Below are 27,863 nucleotides of genomic sequence, written 5' to 3' on the forward strand. Positions count from 1 at the left end.
GGTCAAGGTGTAAAGATGTTTGGAGCAGCCACATTAAAAGGCAGGCAGGGCATTCCAGGCAGGGAGTTGCCAACCATGCTTTGATTTGGATATCTTTGCAGAGGATCCCTAGTCATGCCTTACCAACAGCACAATTCTAAACATATCTATTCAGAAGTAAGTCCTTTTGAGTTTTATGGGGCTTAGTCCCTTACTGTGTTTAGAAATGCAGGGGCATACATCTTTACTCCTGAGTGCTCCCATCTCCACAACACTAGACTCCCTTCTTCCTACAATGGCTTTCTGGTGACTGGCCTGGCCTGAGGGCACTTAAACCCTTATTTCCATAAGCAAGTAGGCTAGATTAAATGTTCCCTACTCAGGCTCCCTAAGCAGGTGAGAAGGAATGATCCTGTCACTTCAGCTGGACCTGGGAAACACCCTCATTTAGCTAAGATTTCTATCTTAATTTCCAATCAGAGAATTCTTTGTTTGAGTGGTATGCTCCAAGCAACTGTTGTTGATGCTTAATGTATCATGCTTAATGACATCACTAGGGCCATTCCCGAGGGACATCACTAGGGCCCACCTCTGGGACATCACTAGGGTCCCACCTCTGAAAAATCAGGGTTTGGGGTGCTTCTGACCTGGCAACCCTAGAACTGAGGTGGTGAGACCTTGGTCTTTGGGGGCCTGAGCAAATTTCCTCTGTTCCACCGGAAGGCTCTGAAGCTTTGAAGTGTCACCAAGATGTACAGCTTGTGCAGGATTGCAAGACACAGTAGTGTAACAGCCCCTGCTACTCCCAAGCTTTTCCCCTGCAAAACCTATGAGAAGGGCCCAAAGCAAGCTACCTCTTACTTGCTGCACTGCTTTCAGTGTACTCCTCCAATTCTAAGATCCCAATGAAGTCTGTTATGCGGTGTAATAGTGGCTCTCAAAGGATGACTCTCATGGAATAGTAGGCCTCATAGAGTTGTAGACCTGTATTCTTTATTATGTTCAGCACACAAACAAAATGGCTGCTGCAAGTTCTGCCTGAGCTCCAACACTCCTTCCTCAGCTATCAGAAGTTCTACTTTTAATATTTTTTTTGTAGAAGTTCCTATCTTTTGGTAAGCATTCTTTATTTTAGGACATCATTATTCTTTATTCTTTATTTTTATATTTAAAAATAAAATAAAAGTTATAAATAAAAAGAGCAGACCTCTTATAGCTTAAGGCTTTATTTATCATTACTTATATAGTGCTTATAGTATTTGAAGTAGTAAGTGCTTGGTAATGTTGCCTCAAAGTAAAGCTGTGTTCCACTGATGTTTACCTAGTAAAAAAGCCATCAAAGTGGAAATTGAAAAAGAAACATACTTTAAAGCTAATTGAAAGGAAATCATTTTTGTAGTTAGTACCCAAACAACTTGTAAAACCTTGGGGAAAAAGTTAGACACTTGCTTTTTGCCACCCTAGCTCACTGCAAACATTAAAAAAACACAGCCACTGAGCTCAGTTTGGTGGCTCACAGCTCAGCCTGATGCCCCCTTCACTCAGTTTGATGCCCCGGGCAACCATGTAGGTCACCTACCCCTAAGGCCATCTCTGTGTAGGAAGTCTCACATAGAAGCTCTGAGGTCTTTACTAGACCATCCAACCAAGATGGAAAGCAGGCAAGGGGCAGCGGAGGCTGGTTGATTCAACCAAGGAGAGCAAGCAAGCCTGGTTGCTCCTTGTGGCCTTCACTGCCCATCATTTTTATCTTCCTCCTCCTCTACCCCCTTCAAATCCAGAGCAAAGGAGTCTTGAAGCAGTCAGCCTGTCATGATTCACCTACCCCTAAGGTCAGCCCTAGAAGTGTGGGATACAAATGTGATAAACCATATTTACATTTAATCAAAGTTAACTACCGGACATTAGCTACTGGGCCAGGTTCAGGGTTCTGGTTTTAGTGTACAAAGTCCTATACAGCTTGGGATACCTGAAAGATCACCTTACCCTCATATACCAAATCGATCACTGCGCTCTGCAGGTGAGGGCCTCCTGCAGATACCATCTTTTCAGGAGGTCCATTCTGCTCAACGTAGGAAGCATACCTTTAGTGTTGTGGCACCAACAATGTGGAATTCCCTCCCCTTAAATCTGAGACAGGCACATCTCTGCAATCTTTTTGGTGCCTACTGAAGACTTTCTTCTTTCAACAAGCCTTTTAAGTAGAGACCTTACCCCAGTCTGCGTCTCTGCTGGAATTGCTTTTTTAAATGTTTTTAAAGATGTTTTAATGTATATTTTCAACTCTTCCTTTTAAATATGTTTTAGAATGGTTTTATTTATTTATTTATTATTTTATTTATATCCCACCCTTCTGCCCAGAATAAAGAAAGGAAGAACAGAAAATGGGGTTTCTTTTGAATACCTATAAGCCATTATATGATATGAAATAAATTCAGCCTCATGGCCAAGGAATTGGTTTTTAGTATTTTGTTTGCCACCCTGGGCTCCTTCTGGGAGGAAGGGCAGGATATACATTTAATAAATATATAAACAAACTAGGTTGCTATTTGGGAACTATGAAAACCAAAATGTCATACAAGTCTTGTTACACTAACAGGAAAGGGAATATACTCTGATGCCTGATCTCAATTTTCAATAGATATAAAGAGCAGACTTGTACATACTACATTTTATTTTTGAGATGCATTACAAGGTGAAATTTCCACCTTTTTTGAGGGGGGAGTTTTATCCAGTATGTACATTTCATATTTTGGAGGCTTCCTTTCTGGCATGGCTCACTTGAAAGAGAACCATAACATCCAATATTATAACAACTGAGGTTAGGACATCCACATCATCTGCTTTTTGCATAAGCAAATATGTGTATAAAACCTCTCGTCTTATAACTTTAAACATAGGGATCATATATGCATAGGGGCCAGTGTGGCATAGTGGTTAGAATGTTGGACTGGGACCTGGGAGACCAGGGTTCAAATCCCCGCTCGGCCATGAAACTCACTGGGTGACCTTGGGCCAAGTACTGTCTCTCAGCCTAACCTACCTCACAGGGTTGTTGTAAGGATAAAATCAGAAGAGGGAGAACCATGTTTGTTCGCCACCTTGACCTCCTTGGATAAATAAATAAATAAAATAAAATGAGCTTTGTATTCTTTATGGATATATTTTCTTGGAAATTATACCTGGTATAGACTTTATATTTCTTTAGCATAATTTATTTAGGCAAAGCTTCTTTTCATTTTAGGTTCAACCCCATTGAAAACAATTCATATGCATAATACAACTGCAATATTTTTATTACACATTTAATGTGTAAAACGACTTGCAGCTTTTAAAAAAAATGTTTTTTATTGAAAAATTTCCAAAATATTTAAACATACAGGGTGAAAATCTACATCAACTAATAGGATAAGGGGGAGAAAAGGGAAAGGAGCACAAAATATTTTTCAGTTCTATATCCAGGTGGGTGACAATAATCTGTTAATATAACAATTGTATTTTATTTAAAGTAGACATTACTGTATGTAGTATTTTTTAATAGAGCAACAAAAGCTGGCTTCCTCCTAAATCTAGGGCTTTGGATATCTGTTTACTGCAAAGGCTTTACAGATGAAAGTTCATATTATAATGAGTGTAGAGCTCCTTCTAAAAACAGCTGAAGTATATTAATAGGCAGTGGCAAAGGGAAGAGTTTTATTTCTTTATTTAACATGAGCCGAATTTATAATTACGATTGGCTGGAAATGCCATGGGGAGATGGAGATTTAGGTAATATTTTTTTAAAATATTGTTTGTTCTTGACTGTTTATTATAATTTCTAACTGTATCTCTGCAGTATTACAGAACTGTACGCTCCGGTAAATTAGATACCAGATGGCTTGGAATGCAGAATCTAAATATAGCTAGTAGTACTTTGCACTTCAGTCAGAGAGAAAATAATTTTAAGATGGTAGATTGATAGTTTTTGAATAAGGAGTGGTTTTCCCCCCCAAACCATTGTCTGTTTTTTAATTGAGAGAACTAACGGACCCAGTTCCATCTCCTTTACAGTAATGGGAAAACTGAGAGCATAAGGTCTTTGAAAAAGTGCAAGAATTTTCAGAAATAAATATACACAGGGTACACCAATATTAATAGTATTATCTACAACTCTTCTTGCAATAGAATCAGTCAGAAAACTGAGCAGTCATTACCAGCAAGACAAGTTGCTGAGTTTCACTCTTATACTGTATACTACCAACTGTCCCTATTTACCAGTATGTGGCCCTCTAAAAACAACAACACCAATGTCCCCATTTTTCCCTTTGTGGGAGACTTTTGAAAATGTTATTAGTCAGCCCAGGAGCTCTTCAGCTTTCAGTCCTGTTTCCATAGGATCTGTGAATTAACTCTCTGGGAAGAAGGAGGTGCTTTTGGACTAGTGCATGTATATATATGTGCATGCACAGACACAAATTACCAGTGTATTAGTTCCCTCCAAACCACCTGAACACAGTAACAATTGTAGATATCTGTGGGGTGGGGAACCTAAGGCCCTACAGATGTTGCTGGAGTATAACTGTCATCATTCCTGACCAAAGGCTGTGCTGGCTGGGACTTATGGAAGTTGATAGTCCAACACACCTGGAGGGTCACAGATTCCCCTCCGCTGTTCTTATAGTTGCTAGATGCTTTTTATGACAAAACACCCCCTTAAACAGAAACAAAGCTTGATAATGTTCAAAGGAAACTGTACACTCAACTTACGAACACATCTTTCTTCAGAAGCCCAGTGTAGGTCATCTTACTGCTGTAGAGTAAATTCATATAATATGCACAGCAGATGGAGAAGAGCACTTAGCTGTGAGTAATGGGGGGAGATCAACCCTCAGGAAATGATTTTTAGTGTGAGAATAGGGATGCCAACATGTACAGGATTGTGCTTCCATTTTCATCTATGAAATGTTGGAAAGCATGCCCTGATGTGGACAGTAGTGGGCAGAGGATACCGTGGAGGCTTGGTGTACAGCAGGGCTTGGGATTATTTCTTGGCATCATGTGAGAAACAAAAGTCAAGTCACTGCAGTACTGACATTTGCAGGCATTTTCTAAGTGCCACAAGTGAGCACATGCACAAGAGGCCCAGTATTAAACAGCAAAGGTAAGACAGGTAATGATATATATGATTTGTAGAAAAAGACTGTGCCTGCAATTGCAATGCTTTATTCTGATTTCAGAAAGTCTTGTAATATCAACATGAGTTCAAAATGCTTCAGAGATGTTAATAAGGTACTTTATATGCTTGCTACTGTTTCCCAATGCGGCAACTCTTAACATGCTCTTAGAGCGGCAGCTCACTTTGGCAGTGAAACAGATTGGCACAAGAGAAAAATGAATTCTCTGCAGTGAGGATGCATCAGAAGGTTGTAAACAGCAGCCACTAATAATGTAATGCAAGAAGAGCAACATTTTCTTCTTGTTTCATGATTTTCTGGTGTAAGTATTTCCTAAGATTTTTAAAGTGCTGTTTGCTTTTCTAGCACAAGCTAAATAAATATGAACACCCATCTACAACTCACTTACCTTGGAAAGGTCCTGTTCAATGCAATGGATGAACAGCAGAGTTCTCATGTTAACTTCTGGCATCTTTTTGTCATCATAGGAATATCCTATCCAAACTCCATCTTTATATGGGTCATATATTAAGATGGTCCCTACATTTTAATACACTATCAAAACAGCTTTATTTATGCAATATCCTAGAACTGGAAACAAATCAATATTTATACAAGCAAAAGAGTTGCAATCTTCATCTTGATACAGTACTAATTACAGAAGTTTCAAGCCTCCTGTCTAGCCAACTTGCAGCTCAATTTTAAGATGTTAACTCATAAGAAAGTCTCACTGATTTCAATATGACTTGCTCCCAATTAACTATGCACAGGTATACACTTAAAGTGCGCTCCCAATTGCTCCTTCGCAAATGAGGCTTGCATCTGATCCTTTTAAATTTGACACCAAATGCAAACCCTGCTGGGATTGATTCCACTTGGAAACTTCCAACTGAGTACTCTCCATCACAGCTGATCTCTGCCTAAAACAGTTTTGCAAACCCACTGGGATCAGCTACATTTGGGAATTGCCAGTTAGGAGCTCCCAAGTGCAGTTGATCCCTGTTAAAAGGGGCTTCCAGTCAATGCCCATGTGTAGCCAATCCCAGTGGGGTTTGCTTGGAGGCTGACATCATGGTCAAAGTGGCCCATGGGGGATGAGGAACTGCCCAGATCCTGTTCCCCACCCACTGTCCAGATTCTGTGTAGCAGGCAGCCTGATTGAACTGTGAAAACTCTGGACTTGGTCATCTTTTTCTACATTTACAAAAATAATCAATTTAACATGTACACTGAGGGGTGGGAATTATACTTAATAAGAATTTGTAACCAATTATTTTATGTTAAATGAAAAAATATATATTCCTGTAATTTAAACTATATGGTGGTATCATTTCATAGGTTCTTGGGCAGATCGCTCACCGTTACATGAAGCAGCAAGCCAGGGACGCCTCCTTTCTCTAAAAACCTTAATTGCACAGGTAAAAATGCTAATGCATTTAAATCATGGTTCACATTTTCCAATTATTCATTACCATCCAGTTTTTAAATATGACATTCAACACAAGCCGGTAAGTGGTATCTAAACTGTAAAACTGCAAATGACAAAAATTCTCCATTTAATCATATGAACTGACCTAAGGTATAAATCCTACTATCCACCTGCTTCTTCCACAAAAAGGATTGCCTCTCTATATTCAAATCCAGGTTATCCCTGTTGGAAGTGGGGCAAGAACAGCTCCTGTTTGGGTTCTTTTGTGTGTATTCCAGAAGGAAGATAGAGTTAAGGTCCTCCAGCTTGCTAGGCTTGCCTACCTTTACCTGTGCTTCTTTGCCTAACTTCCTTCTGTTGTAAACTGATATGCTCAGGGAAGGTTGTCTGCCCCTCCTTCCTTTGTCTTTTTCTTCAACTGTCTGAGGAGAGAGGAGACATCTCTATTTTTGTTCTCTCTCCAGAGTCATGAGGGCAAAACCCAAGTGTTGGTTGCGCCTCCAACTTAGTTAGTTAGAACTAGGTATGCCTTTACTATCTACTATGTATTTCTATAAATAAAGTAGCTTTTCATAACAATCCCACAGAGTTAATTTAGCATGAACATATGGGTCAAAGTGTAACTGACGAGAGATTATATACCACATCTTCCTAGCCACAGAAACTGCAGGTGCTTTATATACATAGACCCTAACGCCATACATCCATTAAGGGGTACCAAATACATCATCTCCAAGATTATCTATGAGAGGGGTATTTGAAGAAAAAGAGGCTCACCCCTCATGTGTATGAGCTAAAAAATATGCCTTTTGGCAGGGGTTCCTAAAAAAGATTTTTCAGGTGGTCCACGGCATGTCTGCATTAAATATTCATATTGATTTTTAATTGTATTTTATTGCTTCATTTGTTGTATTTTACTGTATTACAATTTGAATTCTATGGAATGCAAACTATAATACAATATAATATAAAATAAAAGAATCAATAAAATTGCATTTAAAACGTAAATCTAGCACAATGCATTACAATTGCTACAACAAACAGAAAAATATGGTTCACCAAGACCATCAGCAATTTTCAAGTGGTCTGTGGGGAAAAAAGTTTCAAAACCACTGCTTTATGGTATAAACTAAGATATAGAAAATTAAATCCTCCTTCCAATATTGATAACTGCATATTTCAAAATGAAAAATGAGGTGGACAGGTCCCCCAAATAAACTTCTGAAATGCAGCATTATATTTTTGACTATACACTTGGGGATGGTATAAAGGATTATCTGATCTGGGTGTACCAATATTGTTGTCTCAGTCTGATGTCTTTTAACAAGGATTCCTGTTTGCATCTACATTAATTAAGGAGACTGGTATATAATTTGGACAATTGGTATGGTATTTACTAGGCTTGAGAATAACAGAGATTTGAACTTCATATAGTGAGGGTGGAAGGGTACCTGATTCAAAAGCCTCTAAAGGTGACCACAGGCGGAAGTATAAAGACTGAAAAAGATCTCAGTTTTATTCTCCTTTGTGGCTCCTCAATTTCCTGCAAAAAGGTTCCAATGTTGGTTTAAAACTATAATGTCAAAAATGGGTATAAAATGCAATGACGCCCATAGATGTTACAAGTGGCACCTGCAACAAAGTGTTGCACTGTAATCCCATACCCTAAAGGAGTCTCTTGTTATAGGTTCCAGTCAACATTGGAACAGGAATTCTTGTTCAGACTAGTCAAGAGAGAAGAGGAAAATGAATAGTTTCTCTTTTCTCCCTTCCTTTGAAGGTATCCTCTGCAGTGCTATATAATGCTAGAAGGCTGAAGTTTCAAGCTACCAAACCTAATTTTAGCATTTTGTAGTGATATAGCACTGCGGGAGGGAGCATTCTAGAGAGTGGGAAAGTGAAATGTGTCATTTATTTCCTTTCCTTCTCTCTATATAGAGCAGGGAGGGATTTTTTAAAAATCTCATAGCATGCAGCTTCCCAAACCAGAATACTTACTATAACTTTTTGGCTCCAGATCAAGCCAATTCTATCTTCTTCTTCCCCTACCTCCAGTTTATTTACCACCACCACCCAATATATCATATACTCTGAAAGTTTACTGACAGCCAAGTCAGGTTGATTTGTGATTGTTATTTTTAAGAACATATTTTTTTCTTTTTATTTACAATACTTTTGGGGTGTGTAGTGAGTCCTCTCAATATCCTATTTTGCAGTGGGCCCATTTCACCTTCAGACTGATAGGGACTCAGCCATCTCACTTCAATATTAGTATATATGATAGCGATAAAAGGTCAGGATTAGATGCATATCTCTGCCAGAGCTTAACAGATCAACGTGTGCAGCTACAGTATTCATTAGTGCTACACTATACTATTCTTCAATATAATAATAATAATAATAACAATAATAAACTTTATTTCTACTCCGCCCTTTTTCCAATAGGACTCAGAGCGGCTTACAACTAAAAACAACACCATTAAAACATACAGAGTGTATTATTAAAAAAGAATTAAACTATGAGAAAAATTAAAACCATAAAATATAGGTTAAAAACAGCAGACAATTTAAAATAATAAAATCATATAATGTAATCACCAAACCTATGACACTTAATCCTGGTCATTCTCTATCCCAAATGCCCGTTGAAATAAAACAGTCTTTACTTGTCGCCGGAAAGACGGCAGGGAGGGAGCTGATCGCACCTCACTCGGAAGGGAGTTCCACAGCCTAGGGGCGGCCACAGAAAAGGCCCTATCTCGTGTCCGCGTCATATGTGCTTGCGAAGGTGTGGGGAACACAAGAAGGGCCTCACCTGAAGATCTCAGATCCTGGACAGGTTCATGTAGGGAGATACGATCTGTCAAATAGTCTGGACCTGAGCCGTACAGGCCTTTGTAGGTCAAAACCAGCACTTTGAATTGTGACCGGAAACAAATTGGCAGCCAGTGCAGCTGTTGTAACAGGGGAGTTGTATGGTCCCTGTAACCAGCCCCGGTTAGCACTCTGGCTGCAGCTCTTTGTACCAATTTAAGTTTCCGAACAGTCTTCAAAGGCAGCCCCACGTACAGCGCATTACAGTAGTCTAAGCAGGATGTAACCAAGGCATGCATCACCCTAGTCAGATCAGGTAGCTCCAGGAATGGGCGCAGCTGGCGCACCAATTTTAATTGGGCAAATGTGCTCCTGGATACAGCAGCAATCTGGGCCTCCAAATTCAAAGCTTAGTCCAGGAGTACACCCAAACTGCGAACCTGAGACTTCAGGGGGAGTGCGACCCCATCCAGCACCGGTTGAATCCCTATTCCCTGATCTGCCCTCCGACTGACCAGGAGTACCTCTGTTTTGTCAGGATTTAATCTCAACTTGTTTGCCCTCATCCAGTCCATCACTGATGCCAGACACTGGTTTAGGACCTGTACGGCTTCCTTGGCTTCAGGTGGAAAAGAGAAATAGAGTTGAGTGTCATCAGCATACTGATGGCACCGAACCCCAAAACCCCGGACAACCTCTCCCAGCGGTTTCATGTAGATGTTGAATAACATGGGGGACAAAACAGAACCCTGAGGGACCCCATAGGTCAATGGCCAAGGGGTCGAGCAGGAGTCCCCCAGTACCACCTTCTGGGTTTGGTCCTCCAGGAAGGATTGGAGCCACTGTAACACAGTGCCCCCAAGTCCCATCTCAGCAAGGCGGTCCAGAAGGATACCATGATCGATGGTATCGAAAGCCGCTGAGAGGTCCAGTAGAACCAGCAGAGACGCAATCCACCTGTCTAGTTCTCTGAGTAGGTCATCCACCAAGGCGACCAAAGCCGTCTCTGTCCCATAGCCAGGCCTGAAACCAGATTAAAATGGATCCAGATAATCCGTATCATCCAGGAATCTCTGGAGTTGGGCGACCACCACATACTCTATTATCTTGCTTAAAAATGGAATATTGGAGACTGGCCGGTAGTTACCTAGTAAAGAGGGATCCAGGGAGGGCTTTTTCAGCAGTGGTCTTATAACTGCCTCCTTTAAGCATGATGGAATTCTGTCTTGTTGTAGACAGGCATTAACTACTCCCCTGACCCAATCGACCAGTCCCCCTCTGGTACTTCTAATGAGCCAGGAAGGGCAAGGGTCCAGTACACACGTGGTGGCACGCGCCGCTCCAAGGATCTTGTCCACATCCTCGGGTAGAACAAGTTGAAAAGAATCCATTTTAATTGGACAAACAGGCGCCGAAGTTACATCCTCAGAGACTATCAATTTTAGCGTCCAAGTCACAGCGAATCTGAGCGACTTTGTCTGCAAAGTGCCGTGCAAATTGTTGACAGCGGTCTGCTGAGTGGTCAGAATTACCCTCACGGGGGCTGGAACTTAAAAGCCCCCTAACCACTCGAAACAGTTCCGCTGGACGGCTCCCAGCAGATGCAATGGAGGCCGAGAAGAAAGATTTCTTCTTAGCCCGTACTGCCTCGGAGTAGGCCTTCAAATAGGTTCTAGCCCGAGATCGATCAGCTTCGCTCCGAGTCTTCTGCCAACATCGCTCTAGTCCCCGTCTGACACGCTTCATCACCACCAGCTCCTTGGAAAACCATGGAGCCGGTTTGGCTCCACTCTGAAAGAGGGGACGCTCAGGAGCGATCGTGTCCACCGCCCTGGCCATTTCTCTATTCCAAAGGTCAACCAGGGCTTCGACAGGATTGCCTGCCAAGGTGACAGGAAAATCTCCAATAGCCATCAGGAAACCATCCGGATCCATCAGCCTCCTGGGATGGACCATTCTAATTGGTCCCCCACCCCTGCAGAGGCTCTGAGTCCCAGTGAGTCTAAACCCGACCAGGTAGTGATCTGTCCATGACAGCGGAACCACCGCAAGTTCTTCCACACCAAGATCACCGACATCCCAACCAACACAGAAAACAAGGTCGAGGGTGTGGCCAGCAACATGAGTGGGGCCAGATACTACTTGGGACAGACCCATGGTTGTCATGGAGGCCATGAAGTCCTGAGCCACTCCCAACAGAGCAGTCTCAGCATGGATGTTGAAGTCACCCAATACCACAAGCTGAGGGGACTCCAACACCAACCCCGAGACTACCCCGGCTAGCTCATGTAGGGAGACTGTGGAGCAGCGGGGTGGGCTGTACACCAACAGAATCCCTATTCTATCCTGGCCACCTAACTTCAAGTACACACACTCAAACCCTGAGAACTGTGGGAGAGGGCACCTGGTCAGGGGGATAGTATCACGATAGACCACTGCGACCCCACTCACCCCGTCCCCCAGGTCTCGGCTGCTGCTGTACTGAAAAACCAGGTGGACAAAGCTGGGAGAGATTAACCCCCCCAGGTTCATCCAACCAGGTTTCCGTAATACAGGCCAGGTCAGCATGCTCATCGAGGACCAAATCCTGAATGAGCATCAATTTTCCATTCACCGACCTGACATAATAACAATAGATTAACTGTCATCCAGAATCAGATAACAAATTATCTCATCACTATGTTGTCTATGGAAGGTGTCAGTATTGTGAAATTGAAAGGAAAGATACAAATAGATGGGCAGTTGTAATATGTGACGTTCCTGATATATTGCAAGTCAGAAGTTCAAGAATATTCCAAGTATGAGTTGCATCCCTTCACAATTAGACTAGCACTCACAAATAATGGGCTATTCCAGTTGGTTTATAGCACATACCTTTTACGTTGTTGGTCCTAAAAAGCATTTGTTTTGAATGACAATTAACTGTGGCATTAAAAATCTTTTGGGTGGACTCCAGTTTGTGCCCTTGCCTCACTAAGGGTTTTTTGATCCAGCAGATGCCTCTACTAATGGAAGAAGAGGGGAGACAATTTTTGCAGACCCCAGGATCCCCCAAATTCAGGATCCATGGGACCCCAGTAGGTGGAAGGTGGTAAAAACTGGCTTTCCTCCTCTTTTGTTAGTGGAAGCATCTGCTGGTTTAAAAGCCCTGCTGTGAGTATGAAGGCATCCATCAGATTTCATCCTTTGATTTTAGACTCCATGCCTGCTAGGTAAAATATGTGGCTTGAAGAACTAGTTTGCAGTTAGTTCTTTTTCTGTTGTTTAGGGATACAATGTAGATGCTCTGACCATCGATCAAGTGACTCCACTGCATGAAGCATGCCTAGGAGATCATGTAGGGTGTGCTAGAATTCTTCTTGAAGCAGGAGCAAATGTAAGTATAATTTTCTTCTGTAGAATCTGCACTGATATCAACTTGAATTGTGGCTGGAAGACCCTCAGGGATAGCAACATGGTGCCCTTGAGATGTTGTTAGACTTCAATTCTTATCAGCCCCAGCCAACATGGCTAATTGCAGGGATGACAGGAAATGTAATCCAACAACATATGAAGGACACTACATTGGCTACTCTTCCCCTAAAGAGTCAGCATCACTTTGGGAGCACTGGTATGATGTGCCACCACCTACCAGTGACCTATCCCATTAGAAGGCTAGCTGCTGTGTTAGGTACTGAAAGACATTTCTCAACAGTAACTGAAGCAGTAACACTCACATAGCTGGATTTTTTGAATGCTTCAGGGATAGAAAAAGCTAGCCACATAATTTCCAATATAAGCGCATTTAACAGCCAACTTTCTTGAACATGACAAGGTAGTATATAAGTTTATCTTTTTCCTCTTTTCCTCTTGTTGATGATACCATCATCACCTGCAGATTACTAGTTCTTTTTATCCTTCAGATTTTGCCCACGCTCTCCTAGTGTCCTTCATGACAGGTGTATGGGTTTCTTCGCATGATAGCTCTGATTGCTTTTTGATGCAGGCTGCATAGGTACAGATTCCCTTGCTGTACTGCATTTTCCCTGTAACCTATGAGACTGAGATTGAAAGAGAGAGAGAAAGAGAGAGAAGGGGGGAGGCAATAAATATTCCCAAAGCAGAAACATGACATGTAAACAAGTATTTTATTCCTGCTCAGACATGTCCAATATTTTAGGTGAATGCCACAACAATTGATGGAATGACACCCTTATTCAATGCATGCTCAAGGGGAAGTGCATCTTGTGTAGAGCTTCTCTTGGAGTATGGTGCCAAAGCTCAGTGGGAGACATGTCTCCCTTCTCCAGTTCATGAAGCAGCCAGCAGAGGTAAGAAACGGGAATGATTGAATGGGTCAAGAGCTACATCAGGCATTGGCTGTGAGCAAATTAGTCACCTACAGCAAAGTGTTTCCATTGGTCATACCTGGAGGGGGGAGGGTTAATCTGCTGATGAGCTGTGAAATCTCTTTGAAGCAATTTTTTTTAAAAGCAGTTTTAAGCTGATCCCACCAGGTTTTACAGTAAAAAGGGGTGGCGTTTGACTAGCATTGTGTGCCTCCATTTTCAGAGAAGAGAGGTGGAAACACACTGGAACTGTAAGTACAGTAAGTGTGTCTCTACCCATTGTCAATGCAAGTCCTAGTTTGAGAGGTCAATTACGTTGTCTTTTGATTAGGTCACAGTGACTGTCTAGAGCTGCTGATCTCTTGGGGCATAGATGTTGACCAAGATATTCCTCACCTGGGAACACCTCTATATGTAGCTTGCATTTCACAGCAGAAACAATGTGTACGCAAGCTTCTGCATTCAGGTACATATGCTTAATTAATACTTGTTTTACTTTGCTTGCTTTTTAAACTGAACCAGTCTATCACTGTAGTGCATGTTGCACAGTAGTTCTACTATAAATGAACCAATGCATTTGATCTGGCCCCTTTGTTTTGTTACCAGATCTGTTAATGCAGTGCACACATTCACATGTAGATGTGTCTTACCCATGTATTTCCTAAAAGGCTAATTTTTGGGAATTAGCTGTTCACTCTCTTGGGATATTTACTGGAGATTATTGTGCACACACAGGCAGAACTGGATTGACTTTGATAATACTGCTTAATTTGGCAAATTTAGCATGGACCATCTTAGTGTGTTGGCTCTGGAGAACCAACAATAAATACACTGCAGTTGCAATTATACTGTTCGTTTAGAAATGAATAACAGTTTAAAGGTGACAACACACCAATATAAAATGTTTCAAAAGCAACAAAAGCTTCAAATGCCACTACAGAAAAATACAGGGGGATAAAAGGTTTATAATGCATACACGCGTGAGCCCATCCACATGTTGCCTGGACCATTTAATTATAGTTACAGAGATAAAGAGAAGTAACTAGAGGTGGAGGCTTGCCTAACAAGGAACTGTGAGGCAGATTCTTTAAAGGCACAGCCTTGCTATGGAAAAAGTGAAAGTACAAGGAAGAAGAAAAGGTTGTATGCAAGGTAGCAGGTTCCCTGTCTCATGAGAGTCAGATTGGAGTGAAACTAGGAAAATACAGGACACAGGGAAGAGTGGAGAGTTTAAAATGCCATGGTTATCTGACCCAGGAATAAAGTGGTAATGTTAATCCCCAGCTTCTAGAGTTCTCGCTGTGACAGGAAATCCTGTCACCAAAGGGCCAAAGAAACTTGTTAAGTGGAATCACAATGGTTTTTCAAGATTCCTTTACGTAAGAACATAAGGAGAGCCTGCTGGATCAAGCCAATGGCCCATCTAGTTCAGCATCCTGTTCTCACAGTGGCCAACCAGATGCCTACAGGAAGCCCTTAAGTGCACCTGAGTGCAAGAGAACTCTCCCCTCCTGTGGTTTCCAGCAATTTTGCACATCCTTGATGTGGAATCCCTATTTCCATTAAGGCTCAGGCAGTAATCAGGTGGCCAATAAAGTGGCACCTAAGCTCAAATCTGATTCCCTCCATTTTGGTTCTCTGAGCTCTGTTAAGTTTGTTCAGAGATAAAAAAATCATCCCCTTTAGAACGATACTGGCTGGCACATTTCTGCAAAGGGTCCCTGCTAGTTCTGAATACAAACTAACAAACATGGCTTGGAGGCAAGGAAATATGGAGAGGATAGAGGTAAGGAAGTGGCCTAGCTATAGTTTAAATGGGCAAAAGAAAGAAATCCACAGTCCTGTAGACTTTGTTCCAGACTCCTACACTCTGGAGCAGGAGGAGCACATATTAGAAAAGATTAGTGTGGAGCACTGAAAGCGTTCCAAGAAGCTGAACAAGTTAGGGATGCCTTGTGAACTGAGTTACAGGGGAAAAAACTTCTTACTGCTCACCCTGAATGCAAAAGGGTTTTTTTCACATAGGGCCCAAACTTGTACTTTGTGCTATTTCAGTAGGGGTGAGATAGTGTAGAGAGGTCATCCTAGGCTAAATTTGCTGGTGACAAAAGGGGATGAGCTTGGAAGTTCCTAAGAAATGCAAATGGAATATTCTTGCCCTGATTACCTCTGTCTTTTAGCAATTTGCTCACCCTACTTAGATTTCTCAGGATGGGCAAAAGGATTTGTTGATTTAATTAGGTTATGTTTTCCAGTTGATAATCATTTATTCTCAGTAGTAATTAAGGGTATTGCTCACATTAGAAGAGATACTGGGTTCTGGAATTAATTGGATCATGATGCAAACTGGCTTGTGACTAGCATGTGCTGGGATTATTGCTGCCTCTCACACACTGGGACTTTCCCTATCTACCACAAGGATACTTTTATGGCTCAGAGCAAAGTCAAATTACACATATAAGGACAGGTACAGAATTTGGGACATGTACAGAATTCCAGCTGAACCAATTTGCTTGGTAACAATTTGGTCAGTCTTACGCTCCCGTGATCATTACATTAAGTGTACTTTACTCTGAATTTTCCCAACTTACTTATATTATCTTTCTTTTAACTCACCTGGTTTAAAGCTGAAGTAATTAATCTGGAGCTAATTAAAAATCTACAAGAAAAGTATATTTCTGAAATAAGATTAAAATATACAATCTTCATAACTTACTTGCATTACATGAATGATATTATATACTTCAAATGATGATGGTTTAGCTTGCATTAATTTAAAGATGGAACTCAGTAAATCTCAGAAGTCACATTAATAATTTATAATGTGAACAGAACACCACCACTATCTCTGTCACACAGCTGAAAGTAAGCTAGTGGTTTCTGCTTTCTCATCTTCTAGACTTTGTTATTCTTGTAGCTCACTCTCAAGTCCTTGCCAACTTGTCTTCAGCTTTTGCCATGAAAAAGGAGAACATTAGATGAGGATTTAGCACAGTTTAGAGTAATGCTATTGTTTCTTGAGTCTTGGAAACAATTTCCTGAACACAAATAAAATGGGATTTTAATTTCATAGCCTATTCTTTCAAGCAGTTAGCATCCCTGCCAATTTTGTATAATCAGATTTGATGTGAAAGGGTGCCTGGGAATAGTAATGGACTGGATGACGGCCAAAAATTGAAACTCAATCCTAATAGGACAAGAGAAAGGTGCTGTAAATTAGGGGGTTCATCTGCACTGGGCGAGGGCACCTGTGCTGCACTGGGTGGAGCTGTACTCCCCTCTGAAGGATCAGTTTGATAGTATGAGTATGCTGTTAGATCTGGCCCTTTCTTTGGAGGTCCAAGTAGTCTTGATGGCACAAAGGACCATTTGCCAGCTAAAGCTGATGCACCAGCTATGGCCCGTCCTACATAGAGAGAGCTTGTCCAAAATTATTCATTGGATTATTGTCATATGTAATATGAGGATCTAAACTTGAAGACATTTCAGAAACCACACTTAGTACAAAATACATTAGCAAGGCTACTTAGTTGGAATACACCTTGCCAGTCTTAAAACCCTGGGACCATTTCCAGGCTGAATTCAAGGCACTGATTTTGACCTTTAAAGGCCTGGGCTTGCAAGATTTCAAGGATTGCTTTCTCATATACAAATCTGCCTGGTTCTTGAGAATGTGGAGGGAAGGGGGTATTTCTTTACTTATCCTATTAACAAAACGCCAAACATTTTCCTAAACCCATATGCTGCCACTATTGAATATCACTTATACCCTTCGAACCCATAATTTACCAATAGCCAGGATAATGGTAAAATGTAGGTGTGATACAAAGCCAGTCAGATATAGTTGCTGTATTTAAGAAGGATATTAATGTTTATTTAATTACAAGATAATGTAGTGCACAAACTTATGCCGTTACAAACTTATGCAGTTACTTTAATATAGTACTGTCTCTTAAAATACTAACAGGTTATTTGACATTACTAAACCAAGACAGTTTGAGGAAGCAGTTAGTTACCCTATTAAAATTCTTTGGCCAGATTGCCTTTTTATTTCCTTCACTTCACCCCAATTAAGCTGCACCAACACTACAACTGAGGACTTTTGTTGAAACCTCATTATGCTATTGATACATAGGCCTGTTTTTGCTGTCCTGTCTTGGAATCTTCCTCTGGCTCTCCTACTGGACACCAGAGCCTAGCATTCCAAGCTGCCTCTCACCTCTTCTTCCTCCGTGCTGTAGACAGGTTGTTTCCTCATCACTTCAGTCTGAACCAAGTGGTTCAGTTACCACAGCAAGACTTTGACCACCAAGCCACTTTGCCTTCCTTTCAGGTCTCCTTTCTTCCACAATACTCTGCTGTCTTCTTCTGGCTGTCCACCATGACCACAAAGTACCAATCAACAGAGACTCTCTGAGTAACTAACTACTAGTTGCTGACCAGCACAAGCCATATATTCACTTCTGGTAGCCCCAGCCAATCACACTGTGTAGACTATGAATTTTAAATCTGCAACCACCAATCAAAATATGCTTATCTTCTGTTCTTCTGCAAACTGAGAGTTCCATCTCCAACCCCTCCTCAGCTGTCAATTAATGTCCCCCTGTGACAGTTAAACCCACTTTCACCTGCCCAGATAGAAGACTTCCTCTATCAAACGCATTACAAAGTACACTACACTACAAATGTCAGAATACACTGCACAATACCCATTAAGTTAAACCAAGACGATTTATTCACCAAGACCTTTCCCAGAAGTCCTTCTTTGGGGGCCCCTGCCTATTGAGTTGAGATGACTGGTGGCCCATGATAGATTCAGCTGAAGTGTCAACTCTGGAATGTTCTGACATCGAGCCAGATGTCTTTTTAATGCCAGGTGAAACCTTATTTTCCCAAGCATGTTAATATGTGGACTTTTATCTACCTTTGTTTTTACTGCTGCTGTTGCTGCTGCTTTTATACCACATTTATGAACTGATTGTTTATTTTTATTTTGCAATTTTGGTAACCACTCTGAGAGGTTTTAACTGAAGAGTGGCATAGAAATGCACCAAATACATACGTACATGCATGCATGCATACACCTATAACCCGTTAGATGCTTAGAGCAATGGTTCCCAACCCTTATGAGTATGGGACCCCTTTTGTAAACTCAAAAGATTTCGTAAACCCCCCCATGCTAATTGTCTCTGTTAATTGAAAAAATAGTGTGTGGCAAAATCATATCTCCAAATATCCCTTTCCATTAAAAGCTCCCTGTACACAGGGAGGTGTTGCTTTCTTTTCTTAATGCAAAGATCCAATCAAATTGGTATCCCCCTCCCCACCACAGTCTGAAAATATACAGTCCTGTCTCCAAAAACCAGTGGGTTACAATGTTGGACTAAGAACCAGGTTCAAATCCCCACCCAGCCATGAAGCCCATAGGGTGACCTTGAACCAAACACAGTGTATCAGCCCGACCTATCTCACAGGGTCTGTGTAACGATAAAATGGAAAGGGGGCAGGAGGAACCATGTGCACCACCTTGAGCAACTTGGAGGAAAGGTGGGATATAAATGCAATAATAAATAAATACATTTTGGCGGCAGTATGTGAACTCCAGCCTCAGCCAATCTGCTGAGCTTTTTTCTTTTTCTTTTTTAATAATAATCAAGAAGCAGCAATGTGTTGGTGATGGGGATGCTAGATTGTGCACGGCAGACAACAAGATGCACAGATTGAAGAGGGGGTTAGTGCTTTTAGGCCTTGGGATGATCATCAGAACTGATGACTTGATTAGTATGCACTTGGGAAATGAAAGTGAAGCAGAAGATGGATCAGTGCACACAGAAACACACCTGCCCCTCCTGCAAGCATCTGCAGGCAGGCATGTATTTGGGCACATGGGAGGGGGGAAACCCTCAACTGCTGCAGCATCTTGGAGAGAGAGCTTGGGAGGGCAGTGTAGGTGTAAGAAAGGAGGCTGGCACACACACAGCCTCAGAAATGGAGGGTGAGCAAGTCATGTGCTTCCTCGCTGCTTCTTGGCTCTGTCTGGGCTGAAGGCAAGATCTGGGAGGCCTTACAAATAAGAATAATTTTTTTAAAGGAGGTGGCAGTGAAGCAGGAGCCAAAAAAGGCAGACAGGAAAGGGGAGAACAGCCTTGCCTTGCAGTCTTGCTTCTTTTTATTTCATGAAAAGCCTTCTCCTCTCATTCTGAGCAAGTGCGTTGTCAGCAGTGGCAGCGAGAGGAGACAGGAGTCAGTGATAGTAATCCCTCTTCTTCTTGGTAGCTCTGCCCTCAGCCTCCTTTGGCATGTGCCACACGTTAGGCAGACACCTGCCCCCGATACACCTGAAAGACACTCTGCTGCTTCAGCAAAAGTCCTCCCCTCTTTTTTGGAGCAAGGGGGTGTCACCTGCAGCGGCAGTGGGGAATAGACAGCATCCAGGGAGGGAAGCCTTTTTTAAAAAAAACCCACAACATTTCTTTACTGTTTGCAGCCCCCCCCCCAATTACTTCGTGGCCCCCCTGGGGGTCATGGCCCCTAGGTTGAGAACCACTGGCTTAAAGCACAAACCTCTTTTTGGCCTTGAAAAGCTGCTGTAGGAGAGGGAAGGATTAGTGGTCTGAGGTGATTTTAAGGAGATTGGAGAGAGAGCGGGAAGAGTTCTGGGGAGATTCTGAAGGGATTGGGAGGAGACTAAAAGATCAGATTGGGAACAGAATACTGAGTAGGAATGACTGAGAAGAAATCACTGAGAGAAGACTGTGGAACAGAGAGCAGCGTCTGACCTCATAGAGGAGAGCTACACCAGAAACAGAGACCAGCCTGAGAGGCTTTGAATACTCACTGGTGTCTAACTCAGTGACTGGACTCCTTCCACTCTTCTTTTATTGCTTAGAGACTGACTTTAAAATATGCATAACCACCTGAGTTACTCCTGTTGTAGGATAGCCACTAGTGCATCACCAAGAGAGAGGAGAACAATTTGCATAAAATGTGCTTATGGTAATTTATACGTATAGATGCAAGTTTAGAAATAATAACTATCTCACCCATATTGGAGAAGATTGTGACCAGGTGAGCAGTGTGCCTGCTACTCTCCATTCTTATTTTGGTTCTTTATCTTTAAATTGAAATGGGCAGTCCTTCAGATGACTATTGTCTGATAGGCCTTTAAATAGAGAGCTGTCCTCTGTAAAATAGGACATGTGGTCATACTATCCTATTGTTTCGTCTTCTCTTTCCCCCTTCCTCTTAAATAAAACCTTGTTTGTTTGTGGTCTTCCTATTCTATTGAGTTGTCCACTAGTTGCTTTCCTTACCTCTTTTCAGGAAAAGAGGCTGGTGGGCTACTATATCCTGGTTTGGGGCCCTGGCCTTTCCCCTCATCCATTCTACAACTGAATGAACCCAGGTCACACTGTTTCCTACAGAACAAGGACTTTATTTAAAAGAAAGTGGGGTTACAAATGAAATGGTACCTTGGGAACTGCATCTGTACGGTACCTACTGGGCTTTCATCGACGACACGATGTGGCCTGCTTTACTATGGATATCACTGGGTAACTCTCAAATATCCATGGATATTCATAAGAATAGGAAAAGTTATGCTGGTTTCACCCCACGAGATCCTTCTTCACCATTTATCTCAAATAATTTCAGAAGGGTTTCATTTATCCCTAGGTAAGTATAGTCTCCAGTTTATTATCCTTAACAGATTAGGGGAATACACAACACAATTAAGAAAACTGACAGCCCTTTAAAATGTTTGGTTGCAATATCAGTATTTATGTTAAGAATCTAATTTTTTGAAGAAGAGGATCTGCACACTGTGATTTGGCCTTGACAATTTAATTAATATATATTCTTATTTTTCCTGTTACCAATCTAGGCGCAAATGTACAAAAAGGAAAGTTCTTGGAAACTCCACTACACGCAGCTGCAAGGAAACCTAGTACAGAAATAATAAATGTGCTTCTTGAGTTTGGGGCAGACATAAATGCCAAAAATACAGAGTTTGAAAGACCTGTAGATGTAGCTTCTCCACGCAGTTTGGTGGAAAGAGTATTGCTTCTACATGAAGGTAAAGGCGGCTTGTGTGCATTAGAATAGTAATCACACCTTAAGAAAAAGGATTTGGGAGCTTTAGAGGAAAGTTATGTACAATTTCTGGAAACAGTGGGTACCAGACCAAATGCTAGCCAAAATAAAATAAAAACAATTTTCACCAATTTGAAAGGGTGGCAATATCTCCAATCATGGATAATCTGTTTGGAACAGGAATGCCCCCCCCACACAGCTGGAAGCATTAGAAAAGCACCAATAGAAACTCTTTTCTAAGGCTCATAGCCTTGATCCATTCCAATCAAGTCTGGGGAGGGAAGTGATAAGCCCCCCTCCCCAATAACTGCATTCTCAGTAACAATGCCTATAATTCAGGAGTAGCCAGCACAGGGCCGCAGGTGGCAATGTGCCCACCAGTACCTCCTATGGTGTCCCTGAGCAGGGCCGGCTCCAGGCATGCAGGGGCCCTTGGGCATCAGCTTGCCCTGGCCCCCCCGGTGTGTGTGTGTGTGTGCAGCCCCCCCACAGCCCCCCTACCTGTGTGGTCTTTACTATTGCCCTTAATGAAGATGGCGGCCGCGGTTTCCCTAAGGGAAATGAAGCATGCTACGCGCGCGCATCTCTGCCATCAACTAAGATGGCGGCAGCGGCTTCAGTACCTTAGGGAAGCTGTGGCTGCCATCTTCATTAAGGGCAATGCTAAAAAGCTGGCTGACAGGTAAGTGGGGGCGTGGGGGGGGGGCGTAGATCGCAGAAGAGGAGCGGAGGGCCTGCAGCGCTATGGCCTAACACTACCACCCCGATACATGCAGTGTGGAGCCTAACCTTCTTGTATCATGTGAATAATGTGCGCGTGTAGCATACATCCCTGCCATCAACCAAGATGGCAGTGGGGGCGTCAGCCCCTTAAGGAAGCACCCATTGCCATCTTAGCTGATGGCAGGCATGTGCGCACAGTGCTCACGGCATTCACACTGATGGGAGAGGTAGGTGGGGTGTGCAGGCAGGCTTATTGATGCCTGCACTGTCTGTATTGGGGAGGTGTCTGGGAGGTCCTTCTCTGTGATCCGCAGCAGGGTTGGGTGGCAGAACTCGATGCTTCCATGGATCACAGAACGGGAACGCCAACTTCCCACCCTAAGGAGGGGTCCTTTAGGGCCCCCTCTGGGCTACAGGGGCTTCTGGCCAGAGCCCAACCTGGCTGCCCTCTGGCACCAGCTCTGCCTGAAATATTGTCTCACCCAGTTGATCACTGTGCTCTGCATGTGAGGCCCTCCTGTGGATTCCATCTTATCAGATCTGTTCTGCACAATATAGGGATCGGGCCTTTAGTGTTGTAGTACCTCCCCTTTGGAATTTCCTCCTCTTAAATGTTAGACAGGCATTGTCTCTGTTCTTTTTTGGCACCTACAGAAGACCTTCCTCTTTCAACATGCATTATAAGTGGAGCCCTTTACCCCAGTCTGCATGTGTACTGGAATTGTTTTTAAGATGTTTTTAAATTGCTTGTTTTTTTAAAAATGGCTTTTAATGTTTTATTGTTTGTTGTTTGTCATTTGGGCTCCTTTGGAGGAAGGATGGGATAAAATAATTATTATTGTTATCATTAAAATAATAATAACAACAACAACAATAATAATTTTCAGTGCTTCTCACAGAAAACTACTACAGCGTGACAAATATATGTTGTTAAAAATGGAGGTCACTTTACAAAATCCAAATATTTCAATTGAATATTTGATATTATGCTAGTGGGAGTTGTAGTCCAAAACATCTGGAGGGCACCAGGTTGGCAAAAGCTGCCAAAAAGTCATAAAAAGCATGTAATAAACACACACTGCAAGTTCTTGAGGTACTGAATTGCCACAATTTCATTTTTTTATCTGCTTGCAGCTGCTCCATGTTCTCTTTGCCAACTGTGTCGGCTACATATCCGAAACTACATAGGAAGAGCCAGGTTGCATCTTGTACCACAGCTCCAGTTGCCAACCATATTGAAAGATTTCTTGCAGTACAGATAAAGTTGTGCCCTGCTGTTCAAAATGTGGGAGGAAACCCCTCCCCCGAGTATTTTACTATATGTTACACATAAACTGTTGGGACAGGGAAAAGAGAGCATAAACCAACTTTTACATACTAACATATATCTAACAACTGAAGTGATAATCTAATGATATTTGAGATTCCTTGAGCAACCTGATGACAAGGTGCTAATATAATTACATAGAAATTCTCATACTCTTGAAATGTGCTAGACACTTTAATGAAGCATTTACTGATCAGCCACTCCATTAATTTTACCTTTGTTTAGGATCTTTAATGGGGATTGTTCTTCACACAGGGGCTACGCAGTTTTAGTTATGTTCTTGCAGGGATTCTGGTGTCCTCCAGTTATTTTGCCTATTACATTTTCCAAGACGTATTTATTATTGTTAGGGGAAGGATTAGAATTTCTATCCCTAGTCCTTAGAGGGGAAGTTGTCTATTTAAATGTTGTTGCTCCTTCAAGAACTGCTCTGTTCTTTGTTCACTGGAGGAGGGGATGATGCAGCTGGAGAAAATGGGGAAGCTGCAGTTGCCATGAGCAACAGCTTTTTCATTGGACTCTAGGCTTGAAGAGCTGGAGTGGAATCAACATGTGTCTAGCCCAAAAACTCTCTCAAAGTGTTGTGTGAGTGATGCTATACCATGGGGGGGGGAGGGAGACCATTTTGAAAGTTTGAGGCTTGTACATTTGTATGAGATGTTTGGTTCACTGAAGCAGTTTAATTATTGTTTGGCTTTGTTATATTCTGCTTCAAGATGTTATGTTTGTATGGGATGTTAGATGCAGTCTATAAATATATATACATTTCAAAAGACAAATAAGGCTTTCACCTTGTCTTCCCTGTCTAAGCACTTCATAAAGAACAGGTAGTGTGAATGCATTTCTCTTTCTTTGCAATCAGCTACACATGACACTATATCAAACACACCACCATGAACAATTTAATATACAAAGGTTTTACTCCAGCCCTGGTTTTATCATACTGATATTCAGAAGTTATTCTGTATAGATGCTCCCTCACAAAAGCCAGAGAGTTCAGGGCCAGCTCCAGAGGACAGCCAGCCTGGGCCCCGGCTGAGGGCCCATGCAGCCCAGAGGGGCCCCTCCTTAGGGTGGGAGGGTAGCACTCTCATTCTGCAAACCACAGCAGTGTTGACCCCAGACCTTGCCGCAGAATGCAGAGAGGGAGTTCCCAGCCCCTCCATACAGATTGCGTGGGCCTGCAATGCCTGTCTGCATGCCCCACCTACCTCTCCCATTGCAGTGAATATTGAGTGCGCTGCACATGCATACCTGTCATCAGCCAAGATGCTGACAGAGGTTTCTGTAAGGGGCTGACACCCCACTGCCATCTTGGTTGATGGCAGGCACACGCACGGACCTAGTGTAGGGCACAAACATGCCATCAACCAAGATGGTGGCGGGGGCATCAACCCCTTACGGAAGCCCCTGGTGCCATCTTGGTTGATGGCAGCCATGCACACGCATCGTGCAGGGCATTCTCAAGAAGTGATGGAGCGGTAGGTGGGGCAGGTGCCATGGGCCTGGGGCAGGCTGGTGCCCAAGGGCCCAGTCATGCCTGGCGCCGGCCTTGAGAAAGTTAATTGATTACAGGTTCAGAGGAGGGCAACAAAGTTGATCAGGGGACTGGAAACAAAGTCCTACGAGGAGAAACTGAAAGAACTAGGCATGTTTAGATGTGATAAGTCTGAAGGAAGATATGATAGCACTCTTCAAGTACTGGAAAGGCTGTCACACAGAGAAGGGCCAAGATCTCTTCTTGATCATCCCAGAGTGCAGGACATGGAATAATGGGCTCAAGTTACAAGAAGCCAGATTTCGACTGAACATAAAAACTTCCTGTTAGAACAGTACGACAATGGAACCAGAGTGGTGGTGGGCTCTTCCAACACTGGAGGCATTCAAGAGGCAGCTGGACAGCCATCTGTCGGGTATGCTTTAATTTGGATTCCTGAATTGAGCATGGGGTTGGACTCAGTGGTCTTATAGGTCCCTTCCAACTCTACGATTCTATGTGTAGGTTTTAAATTTGTGATAGGTATTGGCCTCCACTGTACCCTGTAATTAAGGTAGTCAAAGGCAGTTTGGTGCATTGCTAACCAACAGTTGAATCCTAAGCATGCTTATTTGGAAATAAGCCCCACTATAGTACTGATACACAGGACTGCGTGCCATAACTGTACCACCCTAATTATATGAAAACTGCCTGGTGGACAAATGGATTTTAGAAAAAAGCACCATATTATCTCGCTGAATGTAGCAGTGCAGCTTCTGACTATGTAACCCACCCTGTTCATATGCCACTCTAGGCCAGCAAATCTTCATTCTTTTGCATCAATTCCAGTATGTCTTACTGAAACAATAGTGGGGGGAAAGCAGCTATAGCTAAACTTCAGGGAAGATACAAAAGGAGTGCAAATCTATGGACAAGCTGATCAGTCACCTTATACTGTTTTGCTTATTAGCTGTTCAAACTCATTTTTATTGTTCAAATCATTATTTCTGTTAGCACCTGATCTGGCATATGTTACCAAATTCTTCCAAGCTACACAGGAAGTGGATTGGACTGTGAAAGACCAACCCAAATGGTGTTTGCATTTTGACCAATTTGTAGGGCAGTACAATATCTCAGAGAGGAGTTCAGGTCTCCTGCTCCCCTGGTGCATTCACTATAGCTGCCCAATTTCCCTGCTTTTTAGTTTGATAGAATAGCTGTGGGCTATAAGTATGTTCTTAAACCGCAAGGTTTTTTGCCTATTAGTGAATAACCTTTGTAGCTTTGTGTCTTATGACACAGATCACAGGAATCTGCTTTGTCCTTCCTAGTTATCCAAAAATATTATTTTGCTCTTTACACTTTCATGACATTTTAGAAACAGCCTTTGACAGAATCTGGAGATATGTCTTTACTAGAGATGTCTTGTTTAATTGGCTGCTGCAGTTCCTTGCCATATGCTCAGGCAAAGAAAGAAAGGCTCAGTCAGCCAGAAATTAAGGATGTTTCACACAATCATTTGTTCAGAACTGAAGAAGCTGGTTTTGAAGAGTTACTTGGAGGGAGAAAAAATAAATAAACTGGTACCAGGAGATGTCTCAGACACCAGAGGCAGCATGGCAGAAATCAGGAGAAAGAATGGGAGGAGAAAATAAGAAGGGAATCAACTGGGAAAAAATCAACATAAAATCTTGACAAATGGCTTTGTGACTTATCCATAAAGTGACAGATGCTGGCAATCTGAATATGGAACTGGCATCCTACTGGGTCCCAAGGACATATTATTACTCTAAGAGGTTTTGATGGTTAAGCAGCATATTAAATCCTGTTAAATAACAATAATAAAATATTATACATCCTAGGATTTGGTTACAAGCTGTTGTCATGAGCCAAAAGCTCCAAATGATAAGAAACACATGTGCAGCAATATTAAAGTTTTGAATGACTAGGAAGTTAACTATCATAGTTTTCAAGGATCCAAACTTAGAAGCAAATAAATAAGCAACCTGGATTGGAGTGTGTACATAGTCTGTGATACATGAGCCTAAACTCACTTGGATGCAGGCTTCATAGAAATGTTGGGATATTTTACTGGCGAGTCTGGCACAGATAAACGTTAATCAATTTAACAAATATTGTCTTACCCGGGCCCAAGACAACTTTGTGTATCAGAAGCACACATTAAAAAATTAATTAGTTTGGTGGTGTCTTTTTGTCTGTGATTTGGGGAGGGTTCCCCTTTCCAAAGTAGCACGAATTCCAGTTATTTGGGGAGGTTCCCCCAAAAAGCAACACTAATCCAGTCAAAAAAACTTGCATTTAAACACAATTAATGTTACAACAATCCCTGTCAGTTTTATTGGGCTCCTCCGGAAGGGGGGAGGAATAATGGAATCACGCTGTGTACCTCTTACATCAATAGGTGGCTCTAGCAACCTCCCAATTAAAAGTTTGCTCTAAAACAGAGATGGAAAAAAATGTGGCTCTCCAGATGTTGTGGACTCCAGCTCCCTCCATCCCTGACCATTGGCTATGCTCTCTA

The 27,863-nt window shown here is 42.2% G+C and overlaps 1 protein-coding gene across 3 annotated transcripts in view; it reads left to right on the plus strand.

Annotated features, from left to right (window-relative positions):
* The window catches only part of ASB5 (ankyrin repeat and SOCS box containing 5), an 83,849-nt gene extending 56,369 nt beyond the window's left edge, over nucleotides 1-27,480 (plus strand). For 2 of the 3 annotated variants that reach the window (XM_061583537.1, XM_061583538.1), the window contains 6 exons: nucleotides 6,471-6,550; nucleotides 12,644-12,751; nucleotides 13,535-13,685; nucleotides 14,035-14,169; nucleotides 21,586-21,777; nucleotides 23,652-27,480. In XM_061583537.1, the coding sequence (XP_061439521.1) occupies nucleotides 6,471-6,550; nucleotides 12,644-12,751; nucleotides 13,535-13,685; nucleotides 14,035-14,169; nucleotides 21,586-21,777; nucleotides 23,652-23,779 (794 nt within the window). In that variant the 3' untranslated portion in view covers nucleotides 23,780-27,480. Of the gene's footprint in view, nucleotides 1-3,676; nucleotides 3,748-6,470; nucleotides 6,551-12,643; nucleotides 12,752-13,534; nucleotides 13,686-14,034; nucleotides 14,170-21,585; nucleotides 21,778-23,651 lie in introns of those variants that run through there. The other variant, XM_061583539.1, reaches the window with a different exon arrangement.
* The last annotated feature ends 383 nt before the right edge of the window (nucleotides 27,481-27,863 follow it).

This window comes from Rhineura floridana, chromosome 9 (assembly GCF_030035675.1).
Source record: "Rhineura floridana isolate rRhiFlo1 chromosome 9, rRhiFlo1.hap2, whole genome shotgun sequence".
Lineage (NCBI taxonomy): Eukaryota > Metazoa > Chordata > Lepidosauria > Squamata > Rhineuridae > Rhineura > Rhineura floridana.